Source organism: Dermacentor silvarum, chromosome 1 (assembly GCF_013339745.2).
Source record: "Dermacentor silvarum isolate Dsil-2018 chromosome 1, BIME_Dsil_1.4, whole genome shotgun sequence".
Lineage (NCBI taxonomy): Eukaryota > Metazoa > Arthropoda > Arachnida > Ixodida > Ixodidae > Dermacentor > Dermacentor silvarum.
In genome coordinates, this window is record NC_051154.1 from 140,168,034 (window position 1) to 140,195,156 (window position 27,123).

General features: G+C 46.1%; 1 protein-coding gene across 1 annotated transcript in view; it reads right to left on the bottom strand.

The window, feature by feature from the left end:
- LOC119450488 (beta-alanine transporter-like) overlaps positions 1-27,123 on the bottom strand; it is a 70,109-nt gene that overhangs the window by 30,302 nt on the left and 12,684 nt on the right. The window contains exons 3-4 of the mRNA XM_037713965.2: positions 2,205-2,308; positions 596-750 (exon numbers count right to left, since the gene is read on the bottom strand). Of these exons, the coding sequence (XP_037569893.2) occupies positions 596-750; positions 2,205-2,308 (259 nt within the window). The remainder of the gene's footprint in view (positions 1-595; positions 751-2,204; positions 2,309-27,123) is intronic.

Sequence of the window (27,123 nt, forward strand, 5' to 3'; positions counted from 1 at the left end):
CCAGGTAGACTACAATCACCTCCACAATCACGAAGTGCGCGAGCCACAGAGACGGCAAATGTCACACGCGCTTTCAGACAACAGCAGCGATGATGAACACACCCTTGAACAGTAACCGACGGCATTGCGTAAGCTGCGTTTTAACTCCCAGAATGAAACAATCAACGCCATCGGTATTGCAAGGTCACTCTTAAGCAACCCACTTTTGAGCGCGGGTAATAAGGAGTCAGTGCAGTAAAGAAGTTCTAACTTCTATAAACGTTTCAAGCACACTCTTCCTTTCGACCTTTAATGTCTCTGGTAAAGGTTGGTGACCTATGTAACCAACGTGGGCACGAACAAAATGAAAAGCATTAACATTACCTCCTTACTCATCCCATTGTTGTTGTCGTTGTTTATTAACTGTGACGATATGGGAAGTTCGGCTACTGATGAACCCGTTATACCAGAATCATAGCAACACACACACACGCATATTAAATGCTCACCCGATACCTCATCCTGTAACTTCCAAGAACGCCTGGTTATAATTTCGCACAAACATATCGCGCTGTACGCACGGAAGCAATGTAGCCAGCTCGAGAAACGCGCTCACCTAGTATGGAGAGTGAAGTCCACGTTCCTGCCGTTCCAACAGCCACCAGGGTTCGAAATAGCAGGAACACGAGAAACTTCGATGACAGGGCGGCCAGCATGCCGAACAGGCACTGGACGAACAGGAACGCCGTGAAGCAGGCACGTTGGCCCCACCTATGAGCAGAAACCATGCATATACGCGATGTAACAGTAGCGCTGGTATAGTCATTGCAAATGCCTGCTTGAAGGCCACTTCCCAGAAAATAATTTCTCCCTATACTGAACTCGACTACCGACTGCTTGGACTGAGCTTTGTTGACTTTTACCCTCAATATGCGCCGCAAAAATCTATTTCGTCAGGCTTATTGCGACGGTACCGCTGCGCCGAATTTGTCTGTCAACTAACAGGGTCTTTTATTTCTTACATGATAAAAAAAAATCGCCTGGACACCACCGAAGGACACCACATAAAGGACACCACCGAAGCACCAAATGTGGCGAGCCTTGGCACGCGACAATAAAGTTGTCCTGTTGCTAACCACGGCGGCAACATGCTGAAGACAACCGACACCACGAGTCCAGCAGAAATGGCGCTTACACTATGTGAGCCTGTTTGTATGAACCATTTGGTGGCAAACGGGACGTAAATTGTGAAAGCGAGCACGACGACAGCTATCATTCGTCCAGGCGATGAGTGTTCTTTGCCGTTAAATTGCAAATAAATTTATTTATTTATTTATTTATTTATTTATTTATTTATTTATTTATTTATTTATTTATTTATTTATTTATTTATTTATTTATTTATTTCGTACAAAGTGCGTGCCCTAAAGTACACCCAACCAGGAGGGCAGAATATATGTCGCAGAACAAAGCATCACAAAGATCGCTATCGCACAGAGAAATATAAAGATAGAATTGATTAGGATTCACTTAACTATAGATAAGAGTTACCGCTGAGCAGCAGCGGCAATGGTAGTTGGTATACCATTCCTGAAAGTTAAAACGTGTATTACTGAAGCGTGAAGTCACAACTTTGTCCTTACGGAACCCATGAGATGCATCGCTCGCATACGCAAGCGCTTCATCTCGACATCAAAGCAACAGCTCACGCTTCCGTGCCAGCGAATATCTCTACTAACTTCATTTTTTTTCATCTTCACCTTACCATCCTCAAATCGAGGCTGAAATCGTGGTCGAAAACTACCTGCATGCCTGAACCGACTGTTATATACCATTCAGGTGGGTGCACGGCACTTATCGAGTCGTCAAGCTTTACCGATTTATCGAGACAAGAGTTTCCAGAACAGTGTCTTCTGCATAACCAAATCTCGCTCCGCACCATCAAAGGCCCGAAAAAAAATGAAAGAAACAGTTTCCTCCTAGCCACGTTCTTAGCAGATCTTAGGACGTCGATCTTCCTTGACCCCGTAATTCTTATACATACCGCGCAGCCGCGTCGGCATTGTTAAAGGCAAACGTCAGCTCAAAAGGGTCGTGCGCCCGATCTAATTATCTTCGCTTTCGCAACGCCCATTCCTCATTCTCCCGGCGACTCTAAGCGGCGCGTCGCTGAATTTGTCCCGCGAAAGAAAAAATAAGAAAGCAGCGCCGGGCGGCGACGTTACCTGTGCGAGACGACGACCGAGAGGAAGTGGCCCGCGAGGAGACCGGTCCCAAAGAGGAACATGCTGAGGGTCGCCAAAATCCTCCTGTTGCACACGAGGTCCCACTGAGAGCACAGTAAAACAGAGCGAGAGACACGTTCCAATTAGCGACGTGCTCAGGTTATCGACTGTCCCTCCAGCCGTGATTACAACTGAATGAATAACGCATGCACGAAACGCCAACTGTCCGCTCCGCCGATCTAATAAGGCGGCTTTTCCGCCGTCGCTTTTCACCAACATCCACTCAGAATCGAATGGTGACCTTCTAAATGGCAGGTTCAGCGTTTAATGTGGTACACTCGCGGCGATGCGAGCGTACCGTTTGTCCTTCATTACTCGAATCGTTCGCGTATAGTCAGTAGCCGAAGACAAGTGGCAACACCAGCCCTTGTTTTCAAGGGCCAGTCGAATCTCTCTAACAGTTCTCGTCGCGTACTTTCACGTATTTCACGTGCCATTCACCTTCGACTGTATTTTTTTAATTTAGCGAGGTTAACCATTCGATCAGCGTCGCATCGCCACCACATGAACTGCTTATAGGCGCACATAAATTGCCTCTCCGAACAAAGGATTTAGAGGGGGAACGCAGTTTGGCCCCACCTATACACTCAAGTCTTTTCTACATTCTTTTAAATGTATGTATATTCTATATATATAGATTATTGTGCTTGACCCCCAGCGCCATCCGTTCTGAGTTTTTCGTCTCCATCTACTTTGTCCGCGCATCGAAAGGGCGGCGCGTCGTTCGTCGACCCCTTCGACGGCCGCGCGCTCCCCCGCTATGGAACCGAGGTCGCTTTTTACGGCGCGTTTCGCAGCTCATCGCCCTCCGTTCTGGTCGGCGGTTTACAACCAGTAAACTCAATTACGCAAACAGCCGAGCGCTCACAGGGCCTCCCCACTTCGTTCAGCGAAAGCGTCAAGTAAACCCGCACAAAAGTGCACACCGTTTCTTCGTGACACTGCGGCGGCGCACAGTGCGCGCGCACTCTCTTTTTGCCGGGCCGAGAAGAGAGATAGATGGCCGTATATTAGACCTCGCTCTTCCTCGCTTTTATTTCCTCTCTCGCCCTTGTAACGGGCGCCAAGAGGGGCTCGAGTATGTAAGAACGTATATGTGGTGTGCGGAAAGAAGAAGAGCGAGAGTGAGGTGTATACAGATATGTGTGGCAGTTTACTTTTTGTTGTCCCTGCTTGCTCGTTCCTTCCGGTGCCGCGGCGAGAAAACTTCACCCACCGCCCCGAGCCGAGCGTCATTTATTCTGGCTCCGAGCGAGCGCTGAGCCGTGCCGGCTGAGGCAGAATCGCGGCCGCCTTGGCCCGGGTCCAAGCACTTGATCGGCGCAACCCTTCCTCACACCAGGCCTCTCCCAAACTCCTATTCGCCTTATCCCGAAAGAACTACTGCGCGCCGTTTAGGCTCTCCCCGCTTGTCGCCGATCCTCCGACGGCGTGACGCTGACGGCCGTGGAGGGATCCATCCCCAAGTGCGACGCTGCGGACGACTCCGCGTGGCTATCGGGGCGGACTGGAATGTGACGCATTACTAGCGCGTACGACGCGGGAACGCCATCGCACACCCAGTAACTGGTGCTCGTTATCCGTGGTAGAACGATAGGGAGACGCGGACTGTGCGTAGTGGAGGGATTCCCGAAGGCTGGTTGCGGAACGATTGGGCGCAAAAATTGCCATCACGGGGAAGAAAAACACCGAACTAGTACGTACGATCTCTCAAGAGTGAGAAGAAAAAAAGTGTGTGTGTGTGTGTGTGTGTGTGTGTGTGTGTGTGTGTGTGTGTGTGTGTGTGTGTGTGTGTGTGTGTGTGTGTGGTGTGTGTGTGTGTGTGCGTGTGGTGTGGTGTGCGTGCGTGTGTGTGTGTGTGTGTGTGTGTGTGTGTGTGTGTGTGTGTGTGTGTGTGTGTGTGTGGTGTGTGTGGTGTGGTGTGTGTGTGTGTGTGTGTGTGTGTGTGTGTGTGTGTGTGTGTGTGTGTGTGTGTGTGTGTGTGTGTGGTGTGTGTGTGTGTGTGTGTGTGTGTGTGTGTGTGTGTGTGTGTGTGTGTGTGTGTGTGTGTGTGTGTGTGTGTGTGTGTGTGTGTGTGCGTGCGTGCGGGGGGGGGGGGGAGGAAGAGCGAGGCGTAAGCACTACCAAGTGTTCCCACTACAAGCTTTCTATTCCCCCCCCCCCCCCCCACACACACTTTGGGAGCACCAACCACCTCAACAGGTCTGATACAGCTTGTTTCGAGCTCTCATTCGAATATTTAAAAACATATACACTGTCATAAAATGCTGTGCAAAGACCGTAACGCACTACGGTATGCAGTTTGAAGCGTCAGGACTGAAAAAAAAGAACGTCTTAAATTGATGAAATTCCCAGAGTTTAATCAACTTTAAGCGCCAGGGAGACGACAGTGACAACAGGAAACACTTGGTCGAACAGATGTAAGTTTGTCCTGTCGTCATTGTCGTCTCCCTTGCGCTTAAAGTTCATTAGTAATGGAATACCAACTAGCCTGCTCTCACGTCTTGCTTAATCCCAGTTTGTTAACGCATGACTTTGCTTAAGCAGTCGCCACTGGCGAAGTGCCCGGAATACCACGAAATATGGAGAACGATGGAAAGAAATGGCTTCAGAGTAGACGGGAGCACCTTCACAAACTTTAGCAATCTTGCCCAAACGGACCGAACGTCCCTCTCTCTCTGTCTTGTTATGGCCTTCAATCCGGCTACACCTCAACTGTGCTTGCGCTACTTCCGCGAAAATAAAACGTTTAAATAATAATGAGGACGGTTGAAACTTGTCGACACTACTTTCGCGTTTCAGTGCAGCACAAAAGGCACCCACTAGCAATTACACTTATTGAGAGAGACAGGGCGAACATCAATACTGTGATTCAGGTGCAAAAAAATCTACTACCACACAACGAATTTTGGATCTCAGATATTTCCTACCCTCTATGGCGATTTGCCGTCCCAAAAATTTAACTTTCGGTTGACGGAATTATTCGCAAACGAGACATGTTTATGCTAGCAGCCCAACAACTGGCGTTGTACCAGATATACTTTCGCTACCCTGGATATATTCAAGCGTATACAGACGGTTCTTGTCAACCAAATTCTTCTACAGCTGCCTTTTTCATTCCAGAATGGAACCGAATACAGACGTTTAAACTTTCTCACACGACATCATCAACTACAGCAGAGCTTTTTGCTATACTGCCTGTGTTACGATACATAAACTCAACGCAAAAAGGGAACCAATGGGTGATCCTTTGTGACTCACAAGCAGCTTTGTCGTCACTTCATGGTGGCATCAGCAATTCCCAAAACATGGCGTTAGTTTATGAGACACTAAAGGAGCTCACAAAGGCAAGTGAAAAATCTCGCACAATACTGTTCCAATGGATACCTGGGCACTGCAATATCCCTGGGAATGTTGCAACAGACATGGCTGCTAGACAAGCGCATATTAATACCGACACACACGGTCTCCCTCTGACGCAAGGAAAATTGCGGCACATACTAAGACAGATCTCAGTCCGTGGTTGCAAAGCGACATGGTTTGATCAGAACTCGAAATCTTCAGATTTATTTCACATTGACCCTGCACTTCAATTCAAAATCCCGTCCACATTAAATACAACCAGAGCCTTCGAAACACTCATTCACCGTCTGCGGCTCGGTACCGCGTACACAAAACATTTTCTCCAAAAAATTTCGGGAGCTGATAGTCCGGAATATACTTGTGGCCACGCGGATGAGGATGTACAGCATCTTCTGTTAGAATGTCCGCGACACGATACATACAGACAACGTTTAGCACGTTATTTAGAGACATTAGACCGCAGGCCCTTCAGCCTCAGGAAGATATTAGGTCCTTGGCCAACATATTCGTTGCAAAGACGAGCGTTAATGGCCCTCCAAAGATTTCTAGAAGCGAGAAATATTCTCGGAAACTATTGAAAAGAGTGTTTATCTGTGATAAACTCACTCTATGGTCAATTCGACACCTGGGTTCATGTAGTTTCCTTTGATTCGAATCCATGCTATCTTATGTGCAGTGATTTTAGTATAATTACGTGACCGGACTTTGTGTTTACTTTGGTGCAGCTATGTGACTGAACTTTGTGTGCCCTTTTTCTGCGTGGACTTTCAGTTTTAGTGTGACATAACTGTGTACTTATGTGACTGGATTTTGTGTTTAACTTTATGCGCCTTCGTGACTGAACTTTGTGTTGCTGTGTTTCTGAGTTGACTTTCAGTATTAGTGTGGTATTAGTGCACTTATGTGACTGGACTTTGTGTTATTGTGATTTGGAGTTGACATTTAATTTTAATGCGTGTAGGTTCATTCTTTCTTTCTTTTTTTTTCATACCTCTATGTGAAAAGGAGTAGCCGGCGCCAATTAAAGGCGCCAACATCTCCTAAAATCCATATAATAAAAAAATAAGAAGAAGAAGTAAAAAAAAGAAGACGAAGAAGTGAATAGAAACTAGACCTGATCATTCAACCTTTAAATATTGCTAGAACTTCACCCGAAATTAACGGCGTCCGAATAAAATGGCACTATCTAGAAATGATGCAGATAATGTGAGACTTACTCAATGCCGCTCGCACTGGCGCGAGAATTTCTCCCAGCGATAAGGGCAACTCTATTTCTGGACTAATGAGTTTAGAAAAACGATTGTACGAAGCTGATGATAATAAGTCAATTATACAGGAACAACGCCGTGTAACTGCAAAGTGAAAGCCGCAAGCGTGACCTGGAACCACTCGTTTTTTTTTTTTTCCCTCTTCATATCGACACGAGTGCATTGCAAAGTTGGAGGGTGACACCATGCGTACGTAATCGCTCCGCCACTTAAACTACTTCAGAGCTGCTCCCTAGTTTACGAGGTGCACGTGCGAGCAATTGTGGTCATTACCTACAACGTTTGTAATGTCGTTGGTTTAGTTTTTCTTTAGCATACACTAACATATACGAGCGCGGAACTGTGCATAAAAAAGGGGGGGAGAGGGGGGGAGGAAGATGTCTTACTCGTCATGTCTCGATTAAAATCGTTTGTTCAGACAACGACAATACAAGAAATAGCAGACTTGCCTCGGAAGCTAATACACAAGCACGAATACCAGACAAGTGTTCCAGCCCCCGATTTCCCATACTTAATACCTGTTCACACATCACTCAGTCTGACAATAGAAGCACCTTTATTAAATTTATTTCCATAACTTTCTTCAGAGCAACCATACAACCCACTGCGGCAGAGAAATAAAAATTAGAGAAGAGCAAGGAACAAAATCGTGTCAAAGGCGGTAGTATAACGGGAACCTGAGGTAGACGCAAGTAGGAGCTCGGGCCGCCCAACGATGCACGTGGCGCGAATATATATTCGCTGACTCGTTTACAAGAGCTCGCTAGGCACAGCACATGCGCGCCCAGACTGCTGGACACGTTTACAGGGCCCTCTTAGCACGCAAGTCACGAGCAGGCTTTGAATTGGAGATCGCCCTTGTTACTGGGCGCGACGGCACCATCGCGCGATGCATCCGCGCTCAAAGGCGGGGAACTGTTCCTAAAAGGTATAGGTGACGAGTCTGGTCATTCCCGACGGTGCCTCAAGACGCGCCTTCATTTCCGGTGTGCATTCTGTCCACGTTGAGGCCCCCTTGACCTCCTGTGTACATAGGCGCCGCAACAACGCGACCCGGTACAACATCCATCATTTGTGGCTGAGATGTCCAGCTGCAGCGCAGCGCCTTCCTTATTCCCGCCGCTGAACTACAAGTCCACTCTGTGTCTCCTATGAATTTATGTAGCTACCCAAATGGGTGCAGTTGGACATGTTGGATCTCTTTCGTCGTGAATAAATATACGGCGATGGGGATGGGGACAGACGACAAGATGAGTGCTCGCCACAAATGGATGCATCTGAAATGGAGGCCCTTTGCGCCATCCAGACAAGCACTGGTTTTTATCACTATCTTCATGAATTCTGGCAGTCATCACGGATGTCGGCAAGGGAGAATGACCGTTTGCGAGTTGGCCTTTCCGTGCCACCACATTATGGCGTTCAGACGAGAGAAAAAAAATGGGGTGGAAATAATTTTTTTTATTTGTTTACTATTTGAGAGTGAGTGAGTGAGTGAGTGAGTGAGTGAGTGAGTGAGTGAGTGAGTGAGTGAGTGAGTGAGTGAGTGAGTGAGTGAGTGAGTGAGTGAGTGAGTGAGTGAGTGAGTGAGTGAGTGAGTGAGTGAGTGAGTGAGTGAGTGAGTGAGTGAGTGAGTGAGTGAGTGAGTGAGTGAGTGAGTGAGTGAGTGAGTGAGTGAGTGAGTGAGTGAGTGAGTGAGTGAGTGAGTGAGTGAGTGAGTGAGTGAGTGAGTGAGTGAGTGAGTGAGTGAGTTTTCACTTCTTCCTGCTTCTTTTTCTCCCCTTGTCTTCCATCTATTTTGAGCTGTCACGTCGCCTTGACTCTCAAGACGAATATTTGTGTACGGGTAGAGTGAGCTAAAATGTATAGGTAGTTAAAAAACCGTGTTGTCGGGCTATAGCTGGTGCATAGGAAGGATACCAGCGACAGAACAGAGCACTAGACTAAACATTCTAACTGTACAGGAATTACTCAACTGCATACCCCATGCCGAATGCACCGGACTAAACAGTCTAACTGTACAGGAATTACTCAACTGCATACCGCATGCCGAATACACCGTGCAAATGCTAGAAAAGTGGCCGACAGCTGCATCTATTTACAAGAGAGAGTCACTGAAGCCACACAAGGGCGTCGCGGTTGCACGATCAATGTCCTGCAGTGAAGTCGCTGCTAGAGCCAACCGGCGCATGTAGCACAAACTGCATCAGGGAAAAGACCCCCGTAAACCCGCTACAGCATCCCAGCTCACTTTGATGTGAGTTAGATTGGGAGAGGTTTTATCAAAATAATGACGGGATAAATTAAGAGTGTTGCAATGAGTGCCAGTTTACTGCAAGGTTAACTTCATAATTTTAAAAATGCCTTTTTCCGAGGCTTGAATACAGGAAGAACGCTAGACTTGTACGGCAGTAGCCCTGCACAAAGCTAACCCGAGAGCAAACAGATGGCAGTGTCAGATAAATATAAATAATGTATTACCTGCTTGGAGTTATCGGTAATATAAGCCCCAGGATGTTCCACCTAAAAGTTTCTATATTTAAAAAAGGCGCCAGAGCTACTGTTTTCAACTCGCTGTTGTTTGGAAGCTGATTCCTCCAAGCAAAAAGCCCACATCAAGAAATCCAAGTGTTCTCCTGCATGCCCTTATGTCAACGGCCACGTTCACGCATCGACATTGGGGGCCAAGCCTCTCCTACCCCCCCCCCCCCTCCTTCTTCTTTCATTTTGATGAACTTTCTCCGCAAATGTAGAATGAACTCATTCGGCGTCCAACTCGGCTGCCTGACTGTCCCCCAGGAATTTTAAAAGAAAGGGGAGGGGGTCCCATGTTTTGCAGCTTCTTTCCTTTTCTTCATCTGCTTGTTTTCCTACACTCTGCAAGCTTTTTCTGACTTCACCAAGTGCACGCTTGTACCACTGCGGTCATCTCCGTCTCTCAGCTCCTCAATTTTCTCTCGACTTTTTCCTTCTTCTTATTTCGTTTGCTTTTTCCCGTAGTGGACAGACTCTTAACAATCGATTTTAGTTCTTCTCAGCACATTTCTCATAGCCTCGCGCCATGATTGTGGTGACGACTTTATCAGCCTTTCAATTTCGTGCTTTACTGTTTCATAGTTCTGTCTCCTCATTTTCATCCAGCTCTCGTATCGAATGGGTTCGGTCACTGAAAGGCTATGCTGGCGTGATCTCGAGGGGACACGTCCTTTCTTCAGTTTGCAGCTCTCTTTCTATTTTTATTTTTTCTTCCTTCGCACATTGTTACACTCACAAGCGCAGCTATCTGTTTCGGCCAATGACGTCACTGCGTTAGTGTATCAAACTAGCCTACCCAAACAAAATAATATGCTCCTTTCTTTACAAAGACCCCCGTGACTGCCGAACTTGAAGACTTCGGCCCATCGTCTGGGCTGTTCGTACGGTACGGTTTATCGCAATTGATTACTTTCAAGATGCAACGGTAAGGGAAAAGGTTTTGTGCACAACTAGCGTAATCAAAAAGGCTGCAATGCAACACTCAATTTCAGGCTGCTTGCCTTCGGCAAGCAGCCTGAATTGAGTGTTGCATTGCAGAATTCGCAAACGCCATTACAGCTCATCGCACTTCAGGTCTGCATGCCTAAACTGCAAATATATGTGCCATTTTTTTCTTAGCTGCAGTGATACAGATGTTTCTTTTCGGTAGCCTATTCTTTGCAATCGTGCCACGTACCAGAAGATTGAAGCCCGTGTAAACGGTGCCTCAATTTGCGTAAGCTGCAGTTTGAGCCTTCATCAGCGGCGATTAACTCAGTAAACAGTGTTTGGCACAGAATACAGATAGGATGACTAGAAACGTTGGGTATCATTCCAACCGCAGGTAACCAGCTAGAGAGTTCATGTTGATACGTTTAGGAACGCTACCGCACGAATCAGCATATACACCGATAGCGAGCAAGCGACAAGTGCAGGGGTGGTTGTCCCTCCCCTGTCGGATTTACATAAGGTGGCGAAGAGAAGAACAAACAGATATAGTTGGTGCAAGATGACAACAACCGCCGCGTATTCTAAGTAAAGAGAAAACATAAGAGAAAGTAAAGAGAAAGTAAGAGAAAGTAAAGAGAAAACGGTGTTAGCCTTTAACTAGGCGTCCTGTCGGTACACGACCGCTCCGCTGTTCTCGATGACTGTACTAGGTCTTCCCTTCTCCACTTGCATTTGATACGAAGCGAAGGATGGTGCCGAGGAGAGCCGAGGATAGGTAAGCCGCGAAGACTCTTCGGCCCTGTCTCCAGTGGGTGGGCCGGAAACTCGACAGTGACAGATGGCAGGCTTGAGCCGAATGCGACGCCGGTGGATTCACCGCAGTCCCCGGGCCTCGCAAAGTCGACTCCGGGCGACGCAATTCATCGGCCCACAAAGGAGAGCCTCGGGGGCGCCCGATTGATGGTTTTGTCAGAGAAAACTCGAAGGAGGGATAAAAAAGCGCGCATAAAAAATGACGCCTATGCGGACGGGATAAAAGACGCGTGTCCCCCACGCGTCTGTGTGTTTGTGTGTTTTTTTTTTCTGCCTTTTCTTTCTTTTTTTTCCAAAAAGGGGGAAGGGGGGGGGGGGGTAGATTTGGCGCATGACAACAATAAACAACGGCATAATTCTTGGAAAAGGCTCAACGTGTTATATACGCAGGGACCGAGCTACTCTCCCGGAAGAATAAAAGAAAAATCGTTTCTTCTCCACACGCGTGAGCTGATGTTCCTGACATCATGCGTCAGCAATGGCATTATATTTTTTGTTATATGCGACAGTGCGGATAAATTGGATGCTAAAGAGCCGGGCATCTCAAAATTATTACTTATTAAAGAAAAGTGTAGTGAGAACGAAATCAAGGCAACAAACTCACTGAAATAAAGCACTTCACATTTACTGTTTAAGAAAAAGCAGCGTAGCTTCCAAGAAACGTGCTTAAACTAAAATAATAATAATAAAATTAAAAGAAAGATCGCAAACATGGCCATACTAGAGGCAAGCTCGTCGATTTGCAAATACTACAAGTATACAGAACTCGTGCGCGTCCTACCGCAGATAACGTGAGCCAACATGGAGACGCGGTGCCTACTCAGTATTTGAAGTTTATTTGTTTCTATTACAGAAACGGGAGCATGAGCACAAAGCTGCTAGGCTTGGCAAAAGTTCCTGCTGCTGTTGGCGTTCAGCCATATTCATAATTTTGAACCCACACCTCGAGGCAAACTGTGCAACGTGAAAGAAAATGTGATGCTATAAAAATGACCTCAAATTAACTAGAATTCTGGAGAAACAATTACCAAAGTCACATGAACAAAATAACAACATTTGGTTACGTGAATTGCCGTTTTCTGAGTGGGAATACTTCAAAGAATAAGCGAATCAAACGGGGGGGGGGGGGCACTTTCAACCCCCCCCCCCCCCCCGTTTGTTTCGCCAATTCTTTGAACTATTCCCTTTGTTTATTGTTTGCATTGCAAAGAAGGCTGTCGCTGGGCAGTCTAAAACAGCTTTCATCTTCCGCCGCTTGCATCATCCCGTGTTTGTTGGGGCCGTCTCACCTAACCATCTTTGAAAACACAAAATCATTTTTATAATGTACCGGTCTGAAATCAGTGTTGGCCGTTTTAGCGATCTTGTCGCTAGATTTAGCGACTTCCTTGTCTGTTTAGGAGGAGGAGGAGGAATAAACTTTATTTGTGTAGCAGATTTGTGAGACCTATAGCCTCTCTACCTAGATAGACAAAGCTTTCTATTTAGTGACCGGCGTCTTTATTTAGCGACTTGAATAGCATGAATAGCTGGCGACATTTTAGTCACATCGAAGTTAGGAAAGTTGCTGCAAAAATTACCTTCTAGAACGTAGTTTATTATTTAAAAGCTACATGTAAGAGACCGAAACTCGCTGTACGCTGCATAGGCTCCGTGACCATGATGAATCAACAGTTTCCTTCACATGCATTGGTAGTATTCACATTGTGATTTTGCTTCACAGAACAGTGGTCATCACAGTCTTCACATTGTGCTCACAAAAGTTACCGTATTTTCTCGCATATAACCCGCACCACAAATTGGAAAAAATTGCTTAAAAAGTGGGGGTGCGGGTTACCTGCGAAGATTCGCGAAGGAAGGGGGTGGGGGTCGGCTTCACGGCAACGCGCGGCCTGCCGTGCAGAGTCCGCGTTGTCCGCATGCCTATCGACATCGACGTGTGTTAAGCCAATAAGAGGCCAACACAGGTTATAGCCAGATCCACGTCCATAGTCTGGTTAGATGCTTTTCGCACGCTTTTCGCATGAGTCAGGTGCTGTTTCTTGTAAGCCCAGTTTGCACAGTTGGCCAGCCTTGTTTAGGCATCACGAGTGTCTCGGCGGCAGTCTTTCACAGTGAAAGAGAAACTGAAGATCGTAGCCGCTGCTGAATAAATCGGCCACAGAGCTGCTGCGAGATGGTTCCGAAGACGATTACGTCTTTGAGAGCGGCGATGAAGCCTCGGATGGCAACAGTGAATCGGACGACAGCACTGACAACGTTGCGGCAGTCATTTTGAAATAAATTTGCTTTGAAAACAAAATGATGACTGCACGTAGTTGTAACTTCCCAGTCCAAATTTTTTTCGGATACGCGTGCGGGTTATACGCGAGTTTATTTTTTTTTTTCTTTTTCGTGGAATTCAAAGTTATGGGTGCGGGTTATGTGCAAGGGCGGGTTATACGCGCGAAAATAGGGTATGTTTCATTTTTTTTTTTTTAAGTTCGGCGCACTTTAGGGGCCCGGGCTGTCTGCGTCTAATGTGTCATGTCATCACGCTCAGAAAACACAAGCGCAAAACAGGGCTAAAACATGCCAATACCAGCGCAAAACCGGGTAAAATTAAACTAGATTCAGAATAATATAAAATACAGGAACACCATGAATTAATCAAATTAATTAACAAAAATTTGTTAACATCGCTTCTAACACGCCCGGCTAATACCGGCACAGCGCAAGAGAGGGCGCCACCACCCCACAAATGGGAGGATTCCGCTCGCCGCGCCGCCGCTCCAGCGTCCAATCAGCGCGCGACGTCTGGCAGGAGAACACGAGCGCGTCTAGAAAAGTCGTTCCGGCGCGCCGGGACGCTCTTTCCCGCCGTGGGCGCCGAGCAGCGAGCACGCGTGGAGCGACAGCGGGCAGTCGCCCGTCAAAGACAGCGCCGTCGCAGGGCTGATCACGCTGTACGCGCCCGAGAAGCTGAAGTTGCTCGCCAGCGCAACCAAGCTAATCCCAACATCGTGAAGGCCCAAACACACTCTGCTCGCCAGCTGTCTACAAATGTCGAAAGCGTCGACACAAGATTAACACAAGGAAAACACAAAGGAAACACCGGGGAATCATTGCTCCGCACTTTCCCAGCTTTCACGTTGAGCGGAACTAAATTACCGCCGAGTTTTCCATTGCACTAGCGCCGAGTTTTATTTTTTTTTAACAGAACCGATGTGAATGGATTGAAACGCTGCGGGTTCTGCAGTATCACTAAATGCGTTCGATTGGGGGCCATTCGCAATCGTAGCAGTAAATACTTTATCAATACCAATTGCAATAAACTTTATGTTCACATTTAGAGCAAAGCAGGTGAAAAAGACAGATCGACTGCATAGATATGCGTAGATATCAGTGCGGCTGAGCTCGTTCACACGAATCTGAACTAATCGGTTCCGTTTCTAAAGGTATTTCGGACCAATCAATTCTTCGCGGTGGTTTACAGGTAAATCAATGGCGGAAACTTAGTATTTGACCTGTATAAAGCTTGGGTAATTGTCATCGCCATGTTAACAACATCCGGTCAAGCGCGTTACGCAGAATTTAGTTCTATCAGAAACGTCGAGAACCAGAAAAATTCAGGGATAATGCAAACTAAGTGCCTTTTCGTGCTAGGAAAAACTAGGTTATTTGTGTTCTTTTGAATCGTGCTGCATTTGCAACCTCGCCAGCTGACGTTAAACGCTGAATATAGGCTGTAAATTACAGCTTAAATGCAGAAATTAAGCAGAAAAGCAGGCTAAAGTGCCACAAGACTAGTCGCACGACACTTTTTTATGTTTTGCAGGCTTCTTTCAGGCTCAGAACAAAACTCTTATGTAGCGCGTATAGAGCAACAGAAAGATGGATCGGGATTTTTTCATGATAGCCTCCAATTTCTGAGTGACAACATTGCTCTGATTTCAATATTCGAGAAGTTAATTAATAATAGCTAACTATACAATTGGGCAAAATACAAAAATAGTCTGACTTGCTCCAAGCGACGTCAAATAACATTACCATTAACATTACCATTAGTGCCCAGCTACGTGGCACTCGCATATCTTTAAATTTTGGCACAAGTCACGTGGGACACCCTGTATATATCGGGTATTTCTAGGAAGACCTAAAGCACGGGCGCTATAACGTAAAATGATTCGACGTCAAATTACGTAACTAATTACGTAAATGACGTCAAATTTACGTAACCACCGACGCAAGCATCGGGCGGTGACCCGCAGCGTTGTCTCAACAACCCAATCACTCTCCTTGTTTATTGGAGGTCACCTCTGTTCGCTTTCAAAACCAATAACATTGTCTACACTCAGCGGTTTTTCTTATCTAATTGGCTGACAAGAGGCGAGGAGAACGCTCTAGTGGAGAGGGTTTCGATGGGGCCGAGCCAGCACAGTGAAAATAGATAACCGCATGAAGAGGGTGGTGCCGGCTTCTCCGATTGGTCCGCTTCGCCTTACTTAGCTTGCGGTGGCTGGTTGAAAATCGCGGCGGCATGCAACGGAAGGATAAGAATGCCGCTAAAACGGATCCTCAGCAAGGAAGACTTGGCAGAGCGATGTCGTATGTGTGCCGAAAGGGCTCGATAACGTTTTACTGCCACGCAAAAAGGTTTATCATGCGCAAATAAACACATGCTCAACGGCAGGTGCGAGCAGCGAGGGCCTGAGCGATCGGCGGGCAGCCATCTTCTATTCCTTTCGGAACGGGGCAGTATGTGGCTATTCGGTTTTGTGAGGTCGCGTGACAGACAGGCGAAGTGGGCGCAGCCCGAAAACATTGAACCAATAGCAGATGGCTAATGGTGAACAGGCGTCGAATCAAGAATAATTATTTTTCTTTTGTGCGCTTTAATCATGCATAATCAGCGTGTACGCGTTATATCAGATGGGGAACTATCGCGGTTTTCGTGACGTCGCGTGACAGACAGGTGAAGTTGGGAGTGGCCCGAAAATGTTTTGACCAATCGTGGAGGCTGATTGGAGAAATTGGAATCAAAACAGTTTGGAATCATTTTACGTTATAGCGCCCCAATATTTAAAAATGAAATCTATGATAGAACGTGTAAGCCCGACTGAACAAATACGTAGAAAGAAATTGGCTCCAGCTGCACAAGCGAGAAGGAGCCAGCCAGTCTCCTTCTCGCTCGTGCTGCTGAAGCCAGTCGCGACAGCCGAAGTGGACAGTCCACTAGGTGTACTTTTACAGAATACCCCTGTTGGTCAAGGACTCTTGTCTGGGAATGTCGTACAAAAGCCTGCGGAACGCGCTAGGAACGCCGTCGCCCGTGGACGCCGAGCCAGTTCTTTCAGAGCCGGGCATTGTATAGCCATCGTCTAAGTGTTAAAAAAATACCCCATTGTGCTACTCGGACCCGGCTCCGAAGCCTCTTTCCCGAGTACGTAGCGAAGGGGTAGGTTTACCATTTTTTAGCCAAACTCAACATAGCAAATCCCCAATATAACTAAACCCCAACATAGCAAATCTCACCAGAGCGCCAGCTTCGCTGCACTTCCCTCTTCACAGTGTGGAAGGGCTCTGACTTACCCGCCGTGGTTGCTTTGTGGCTATGCTGTTGGGCTGGTAAGCACGAGGTCGCGGGATCGACTCCCGGCCACGGCGGCCGCATTTCGATGGGGGCGAAATGCGAAAACACACGTGTACTTAGATTTAGGTGCACGTTAAAGAACCCCAGGCGGTCGAAATTTTCCGGAGTCCCCCACTACGGCATGTCTCATAATCAGGTCGTGGTTTTGGCACGTGAAACCCCATAATTTAATTTTAAGGGCTCTGACGTTTTCAAAAAGGCTATTTTTAAATATTACTTCGTCTTCGTAGAATTACCCTGCATAACAAGTGAAGGTTTCTCCGGATGATCCAGTTTTAAAAAACTACAAAAGGAACGGAAGAATGTGCGAAACATTTATTTTGCAGCGAAGTGCTAGCCTCTGTGTGTGTGTTTCGCTTGGGAAGCCTATAGTTGGTCGGGATTTTTCGTGGCGTGCTCACCCAAAAACAGCAGCTGCAAGAGGGGCTTGTGTTTTTTCCGCGTAACAGAATTATGTTTTCTCGTATATTCGAATGGCAATCCGATGTTATCATGTCCGTAGGTTGTGTAAGCCGTACTTTACGAATTTTCTGAAACATTTTACTTTGAGAAATTCAATAAGTTAAATTGCGCTAAGCGGAGAGCCTACAAGAATGAGGATGTGTGATGATGATGATCATTTATTGGCATCCCCTTTGAAAAAGCCTGTTACTCATTTATGCTGTACATGTTTTTCATTCTAGCATTTTTGTATACATCTCTCTAATTTTTTTTTTTTCTCTTCCTCAAAACTTCTATATTGCCTTGTACCACTACCTATGCCTTTAACGGATCCGGTCGTATCAATCTCTTCCCTTTTCTTTCCGCCAATACTCTAAACGTCTCTTGCTTATCTCGACTGCTGACCGGTTGATGCTTCAATCCACTTTAAATCCAAGCGCTTCTGGAAGGTGTACGTTACCTACGTGTCTCACTGGGTGAATCCCCTCACATTTCATTAGGATGTACCGAGTGGTGTCCAAATTTTTGCTGCAGCATACACTTGTATCATCTAGTTGCGAATATTTTCTCCGATAGGTTTTTGTCCTTCGGCAACCAGTTCGAGCCTCAAATAGCAAGGCACTTCCCTTCGTGTTCTCGTACAGATTTTTCTCTTCTAATTTCTTCCTTCTCATTCTTGTAAATCTCCATGGTCTGTTTTTGTCTCCTTTCTTTGCATTCAATTCACTGCCTCTGTTTCTCTCACTTTCTTTCTAATGACTCCTGGTTGCCCATTTACACTTTCAGTTGCTGCAAATTGCTTTCATTTTCCAATTTCAATGCTGTGCTAACGGCACCGCCACCTAGCGGTCGCGGCCACTCAGACAGACCTCAAACGGCAGACGGAAAAGGGCTTCGTCTTTCAGTTCCCGCGTAATAGATTTACGTTTTCTCATATATTCGAATAACAATCCGAAGCTATCATGACTGCAGCCTGTGCGTCAGTCGTACTTTACGCATTTTCTGATGCAATTTACTTTTAAACATTCATTTAGTTCAATAAGGCACTTGCGCTTGGCGGAGGGCCTAGAAGAATGAGGATGTACGCTGCACTTCCGCACACCTGCGTGCGCGCCTGAGGTACGTCGCTTGTGGTGGTGGTGCTTGTGTAACGTCGTCTCACGTCAGACGGAGTGGTGGTACTTGTCCAATGTCCGCGCCAGCTTCGCAGTGCATCCATTTTCACAGGGTGGAATGGAGGTGGACCTTTCTTTGGACATTTCACCCGGGGTCTGGCCTCCGTCACAAAATTTATCACTCTCTCTCTCTACACAAACACACACACACACACACACACACACACACACACACATATATATATATATATATATATATATATATATATATATATATATATATATATATATATACTTTTTTTCCGGTTATTTACGAAGCTCAACTGCTCTTGCTACTGCCGAAAGACTCCACGCTGGTTGTTTCCGCGCGTTAAAGTGCTTAGCACTATATGCGCATGTGTCATAAATCGCGTGAGTGAACTGAGAAGACGTGTAGCGAACAATCTTTAGTCAAACGTTACAGTCGACCGGGGCTGATTGGATACTCATGAAAGTTAAGGGTGCTGAAAGGATGCGGGGTGTGCGCTCCGAATTAGGCATAGCCCATACAAGACGTCAGTGTGTACGGTCACCGAAGTGCGGGAGTGATGCTAAGAAAACTTCGTTAAAAAAAAATGAGTTTAACGTTTGTGCGAGACCTCATTGCGACCGAAAGGCGGAAGGCAAATTTGGCCGGCGATTTACAGTAAACACGCCTTGCCTCTCAGTTCTATAGACGTAAAAAGTGAGGAGCATATTTGCGAAATACCATTTAACAATTAAAATACATGTTAGCACACTTACTACCAGCATGTACATTCAACTGCTTTGAGAGTTGATGTATGACAGTGCATTGCTCTTCGAGGAGGAAGATTGGTTGTTTAAGCATTTCATTCAAAACATGCTTTGTATGAGAATATAGAAGTTAAACTATTTAATCATGTGGTTTCCTTTCAGTGTATCTTCTTCAAAAGCGTTCAAATAAGGCTACTGGGACATTTCCTTGACCTTTTTTTTTTTTTTTTTTTTAACTAGACGGGTATACACGTGTAATCAACGGAGATTGTAAGTTTCATTCAGGCATCAGCAAACACGGTTCAATCAATGGCGTCAATCTAAAAGGCTAGCTCTGGTTTTACTTCTCTAATAGAGGGGGAAGCGCGGTCACACTTTGACACACGCGAGTGTTTGATCTCATACCAATTACAGCAACATCATCATCTTGCTTTCACGAAAATACTCACACAGATGCATACAGCAATACACTTAATTCTAAGTGAGCGCATTTACTTTTATACACGCACACTCCCGAAATGAATAAGTACGTGCTCCAGACGACTGCGCTGGCATTGTACTGGTTGAGCGTCTGAAGGAAGCAAACAGATCCTGCGGCTCTCATGAGAGCAAAATTGATTTTCAATTTGGCTTATGTTTCAAATGGCTTTTCCGCTCTCGGCAGCAACAAACGATGACTTGAAAGTAGGTTAGAGTATCCGAGCTCCTAATGAGCGAACTAATTATCTCGTCAGGCGTCTGCTGCGTGTTACGGAAAAACCGCCGTTCAAATTAGCAGTGGACCGCAAGCGCGCAAAACGCACCCTCATATTAGTCGCATCGCGTGAGATCGTACTTTCCTCTCGGTGTTTTAGTAATCTTTTCCCCAATCGCAATGAATAAGTGAATGTACATTCTTTTTTTTTTTTCGCAAGTATGTGCACTACGACTGGATGCCGACAATGACTAAAAATTATTTTAAAAAAGAGCGACTTCCATGCTTATGTTTGAAGGCTTATTACGGCAATTCTTACTATCTGTGTTCTCGCCACGCGTCACAAAGGCAATTGCTCACGTATAAAGAGTTATACGTCAACAATGGCAGAGAGAAAGCTCACCCCGCATGACCAATGATGACTCAGAAAGTCACTGCCGGGACGCGTGCAGCCAATGCCAGCTTAACAATGACGTAATTGCAAACGGAGATTTGGGACGATAGAGAAATCTTTATTTATTGATTACTTTACGGTATTACATATTTCTAAGGACAATTATCAGTTTTCAAAGAAAATCGCGAGCTTTCAAATCAATATTTAACATTTCGTTTATAAGGCGCAAATAGACCATAACTATGTAAGAAAACTTAGGATAAGCTAAAGCACTCTTACAAAACACAACGGCCTCTAAAGTTTTTACGTTCATTTTTTGCTGCCACAGTGCATCAGCTCTTTCTTTCGGTTTTCTTTTTTTTTCAGGTGATTCTTTTTTCTCCAGTTCATCTTAACAGAATAATAAAATATCGATTGTGGCTAATAGCCCAATTGTACTTCTTGAGCTGGATTACTCCACGAAGCGGAGATTACTTGCAGGAGAAATCTAAATGCATAATTGACTCATTAGCACATTTTCGCGAATTAACGTTATAACTAATGCCTTTGGTCACATATTAAAATTTACGAATTACAGCCGGTACCTTCACAAGGTATACCCACTTCGAAATAATTCTGAGGCTGGCAGGTATCACAATACGCCTTCCAAATTGTGTGTGCAGTGGTGCTCCAGTTATCTTTTTGCTGCACTGCTTAATAAGCTGTTTTGTTAAAGGGAAAAATAGATGGAACAGTACAATTCCACCGCTTATTTGAAGGCGCTTATCTTAAAACTGATGCTAGTTTCAAGATTCGTTCCAAGTAGACGTCTCTTGAGGACTCACCAGCTCCAATTCGTAAGTTGCAATGTGTACCTTAATGTGATCAGTTATAAAGTTATTACTGAGGAATTGTTAATTACTGGTCATTTGACTTAAGCAAGCAATGGCCGCCTCTTACATGCAGTAGCCTACCTCAGGCGGTAAGACTGTTTTGTCTGCCACAGCTGGGATTATTTTTTAAGCTTTTAACAACCCGTCGCAGTGATTTAGTGGCTTTGGCGCTGCTAAGCACGAGGTCGCGGGTTGGATTCCCGGCCATGGCGGCCGCATTTCTATTGGGGTGAAATGCAAAAACGCCCGTCTACTTAGATTTAGGCGCACGTTAAAGAACCCCAGGCGGTCGAAATTTTCCGGAGTCCCCCACTACGGCGTGCCGCGTAATCAGATTCTGGTTTTGGCACGTCCAACCCCAGAACTAAATTCGTTTAGGCTTTTAACAAAATACCTAATTATGTATATATGATTCGGTTACCACAGGTGTTACATTGCAGGCATTATGTATTAGGCAGAACGTCTAACACTTGACACGCAGCAATCAGAGAAAACTTTCCTTTCGTCCTTCTATCGGGGACACCGCATACCACTCAGAAGTGACGTGTACGTAAGTGATAAAGCCCAAGGCCGACCAACTCCGGCTGCGTGGGTGCACAGCGCAATTCTCTCGCCAGCGGGCTCTTCGCGCATTGTCCGTCGAGCTGATGGCCTCTCAAATTTTCATTTCCGGCTCGCCCTTTTGTCTTCCCGTTAGGAGCGAAGCCTTCCGAGAGGTCCGGTATATGGGTATTAAATTCGCTATCTTCGTTTCTGCGCCAGTGAGGCCGGCACTGAGGCTGTGTTCATTATGACATGCGCGACACATAAAAGGAAAGTGGTTACACGTGCGGCAAATAAATATCTGCAGCTGTAACCACGGTATTATACTATACCTATTGTAAGGCGTCTGTGTCGTGCACAAGCTATCTAAAGGATCACGCTGACATGACATTATCGACTTTTACGTTAATGAAGGAACAAACCCTCTGAAGCTTTTAAAAAATGTACTGGCAAGCGCCAGAGCGTCCTAAATTATTTACTATGATACTTGTTGCAACGAACCAGTTTCGGTTTCGTTAACCAGGAGGTGGATGCGTCATGACGTCATGATGCACCATGGTTCGCTCCGTTCCTGTGATCGCTGCCGCTGACACACGCGAGCGCAGCGTGACGAAACGCGCGCGCAACCACTCTCGTTTTTGTTGAACTAGCAACGTCATCTTACATAGCCTTATTGCAACGCGAAACACGTCGTCAGCAAATTTTGCTTTGTGTCATGATATCACGATAACGTCGATGTCACCCGGTCCGGCACAACGAGACGACTATAGAGCATGAATTTAAAATCTCTTGTAAGCATTTCTCAGCATGCACACTAGCTAAATGTGTTGCTGTTACTGTACTATTGACTAAAAAAGTTTAGGGACCACGGGATCTCAGAAAACGCTAAATTTCCGAGCAGCGTTTAAAAGTAGCCAGTAAAACCGTACATCACAATGTTGTTCGCATATACCAGTAGAGGCTGAAAATGTAAATACCAGGCTGCGTTTCGAGGCTGCGGAGATATTCAGCTTTTTGTCAGACCTCTTGGTCCGTAAACTCTTTTGGTCGATAGTACATCAAACGTGTGTTTATACAAACTCGAAAACATGTGTCAGTGGTCCTTTAAGAGTACAATGAGGTGTGTTACTGTTTTATAAATTTTAAGTAAATATGGATATTGTAAGTTCACATTATTGCGGACCGTTGACCACTGTGAGAATGCAGGCTGGCCCCCGCTGTACGAATTTTTAAGAAAAAAAAACAGTTCATCTGGGGACACTATCAGGACACTATCAAATGTGCCTCATAATCGGAACTGGTTTTGGGACGTAAAACCCCAGAAAGGACACGATCAAATAATGTCATATTGTTAATTTCGCCATCTTGTCAGCTCTGATTAATTGACAGGGTGGCTACGCCCTCTCTGATTGGCTCAAAATACAAACATGGCGGATTGGTCGATGTTCAGAATAGCATTCTTCGTCTCGGATTTTGTTTGGTAAAAGCGCAAGAGTTTACCTTTAAATGAAGAGTAATTTGTTCGTAAAATTATTCTTAAGTATCTTTGTGATTGTGCCTTCAAATATTTATGTATCATTTCCTTTCGTTTAGGTACCCAGCTGAGATGGAGAAAAATTGTTCCGCAAAATGAAGCGCTAAGTCATTTACTCAACGTCACTGCTCACTTGTTCCCCGCAGACCACCGGCCACGTCAACGACCAATGGTGGACATTCATTAGGCGTGGCAGAGTGTTAAAAATAATAGTAAATTATATAAAATGAAATAACGGACCTTTTTCCTTGCCACTAACAATGGTGGGCAGTGCGCTCGATAGCGAGGGGCCTGCGGAAATTGGAATGTCACTCTAGCAACGCTTCATGTTAGCAATGCAAAACACGTCACAGCGGTCACTCGCACCCGGCGGTTGGAGACCTGACCTGTGGGCACACATGCGAGTTTAAGCTGGCACGCAAAGGTTGCCCCTTCACTGTTTCCTATAAATCAACTGCGTATTTGTTCAACTTAGACAGCATTTACATCGCACGTTTCCCGACTGATCGTGCATGCTTGTCGAAGCCACGTTAAAGAGCCCATCATCAGGCCACATAGCAAATTTTGGTTATACGCTGGAAGTGCATGGTTACATGCCCTCTAAGGAATGTTATATCGCAAGAATTTTTCAAATTAGTTCATTATTAGCAGAGATAGAAATGGTTGAACTTGCGCGAACCCATGATTTCAGGAGGCGTCATCGCCAACATAGACACTCTTTAATATTGCCCCGTCTAGCCTCCGCAAGCGAAATTCCTTCCCTCCGTTCTCCCATACCGGGGCCGGAGGATCGCTCGACAAATACGTCGTGGGCCCGCCTTATTTCTTTCTTTCTTTCTCTCTCTCTCTCTCTCGCCTGCTTTTTGCTGAGTGGCGCACTTCCGGTGACGGTCTCGCGCGCGAACTGTTGCGTTTGTCACGTTTCGCGCAGCAGACGATTTTCCGCGCTCTGCACGAGAACACCTGATTAGCGGTATACGTCACTGACACAATCATGAGCAAAAAGGCAGGTGCGAGAGGATGAAAGAGCACGGTCACGGCGCTGGAACACGGTAGAAAATGACAGTTTCGTTCTCTGCGTGAGCGACTACACAACGTGGGAACAAGCAGACGAAACGGGAGTACATCTCTCTTGCGACGGTACGAAGTAAAACAAAAACACGCAGACATTCGGTTTGTATGTTTATTATTTCTCTATACTTTAATTTGTCTATTGAAGCAACAGATTAAACAAATAACTGATGTTTCCTTGAATAATTCTCGAAGTCACGTGTCACTATGAGTGACGTCACAGCACGGCCATGTATGTATGGGTGCTATTGCACGATTGACGTCGACTCTCCGGCTGGGAGCGCGGCGTCCGCGAGGAAAAGTGCAAACGGCGTTTGGATTGAAATTTAAACTCTTTACGCGGCGCCTAGGGATGTAATGCATAGCAGACACGATCATTAGCGCGCATTGTATGCACTGCGCTTGTCAGCTCAAAATGGCCAGACCTGGTGAGGGGCCCTTTAAGCAATAACTGTGTAGGCCTTCGAGCCATCCTCCAATAAATACATTTTCATCAAGCAATAACTGTAATGTCGCTAACGATTTTTGAGGTACTTCCGACTGGTTCCTACCGTACCCCTACTGGGGTTGCCCAGATCCGAGGCCCTCTCGAGATCGGAGCGAGGGAAAGCCTGCCCGAGCCCGACGTTCAGCTGTTCGCAAAGTAATCAAATAAGTAACGTGACTGGATCCCTGTCATATCTCAGTCGCGCTCCCAACTCAGAGATGAAGGCGCCTCCAAGCGTTCTGACCTGGAGTACGCGGCGCCCTAAATGAACCAGGCGAATGTGTTCCGAGCGCTCGATTTAGAACATATGAAAGTAAACCGCGCGGCGAAAGCGCTCTAGAGCGTTCGAAAGCAACCAGTCGAATGTACCATTAGAAATTCGTAGTTCCGCCAACACTGCTAAAAGTGACAGCGATAGCTAGCTTCTTTGCGCCGCGTTATGCATTGTCTCAACGTTGACATCTATAGCGCAGGCTGACCGAGAGAGAGAGAGAGAGAGAGAAATGAGATGGTAAAGGCAGGGAGGTAAGCCGGGGGAGTTTCTTTTGCTACCCTGCATTGAGAGAAGGGTAAGAGGGGAAGGAAGATGGAAAGAATAGCTGAGAAATAAAGCAAGCGCGAAAATAAACTAGAGGAGGTGGGCAACGTCTGGGAGAATTATATCCTCTCCAATAGGACACTGGAGCGTAAAACCTTTGTTAGTGCCTTGACCGACTTCTGGTGCGACGACTGTACAGGCCGGCATTCCAGGATTGTCTGCTCCAAAAGCGGTCGGTCATCGAGACGGGCCAACACGGTCGCGAGCGATGGCCTGTATATATGCACTGTATATCGATGGCAGCGGCAAATAACATTTTCAATAGTTTCCTCGCTGTTGCAGTGGTCACAAGACAGCACTATGCTCCCTGCCGATGCGGAGAGCAAAGGATTTCGTGAAAGCGACTATACCGACCCAAGACAACAGTACTTGGTGGCTACAACCGGCATACCAATGACACAAATACACTTGTCTTGAGCGACGGCAACAATTTTTTTTTTCGTTCAGCCCAAGGGCGCTATAACGTAAAGCCAAACTGTTTATTCCCAAACTGTTTTTATTCCAATCTCCTGGCGTCAAATTTACGTAACCACCGACGCAAGCATCGGGCGGTGACCCGCAGCGTTGTCTGAACAACCCAATCAAACACTCTCCTCGTTTATAGGAGGTCATCTTTGTTCGCTTTCAAAACGAATAGCATTGCCTACACTGAGAGATGTTTGTAATCTAATTGGCTGACAAGAGGCGAGGAGCACGCTCTAGTGGAGAGGGTTTCGATGGGGCCGAGCCAGCACAGTGAAAATAGATAACCGCATGAAGAGTGTGGGGCCGGCTTCTCCGATTGGTCCGCTTCGCCTTACTTAGCTTGCGGTGGCTGGTTGAAAATCGCGGCGGCGTGCAACGGAAGGATAAGAATGCCGCTAAAATGGATCCTCAGCAAGGAAGAGTTGACAGAGCAATGTCGTATACGTGCCGAAAGGGCTCGATAACGTTTTACTGCCACGCAAAAAGGTTTATCGTGCGCAAATAAATACATGCTCACCGGCAGGTGCGAGTACCGAGGGCCTGAGCGATCGGCGGGCAGCCATCTTCTATTCCTTTCGGAACGGGGCAGTCTCTGGCTATTCTGAAAATTTTTCCGTTTTTTGTTCGGCATATTAATGCAATTTTTTTCGCGTTCACGTCACTTCGATGCTTTGAGTTTTCGCGGTTTTGTGAGGTCGCGTGACAGACAGGTGAAGTGGGCGCAGCCCGAAAACATTGGACCAATAGCAGATGGCTAATGGTGAAAAGGCGTCGACTCAAGAATAATTATTTTTTGTGCGGTTTAATCATGCATAATCAGTGTGTACGCGTTATATCAGATGGGGAGCTATCGCGGTTTTCGTGACGTCGCGTGACAGACAGGCGAAGTTGGGAGTGGCCCGAAAATGTTTTGACCAATCGTGGAGGCTGATTGGAGAAATTAGAATCAAAACAGTTTGGAATCATTTACGTTATAGCGCCCCAAATTGGGTTTGGTTACGGACGTTCAATATCAAGATTCAAAAGTATATAATGCGATGAGCGTATATAATACCTATCGCTCTTTAAACAAAAACAAAAAAAAAATTAAAAGCTGCGTGCTATACTGAAGCGGGACAGAAGTCACAAAATCTTGGGGCCGGATTCACAAAAACGTTCTTACGCTAAAACTGCTCGTAGAAGTAGGTGTCAGCCAATGGTGGTGCTGGACTTATCATTAGCGAAGGCCGCTGGCCAATGGCAACAGCACTTGCGAGCGAAAAACTTTGTGAATTCGGCCCTTGATTCCGAGGCCGGCGGTAGACAGCAGTACACGTGTGCGCAACTCTTAGTG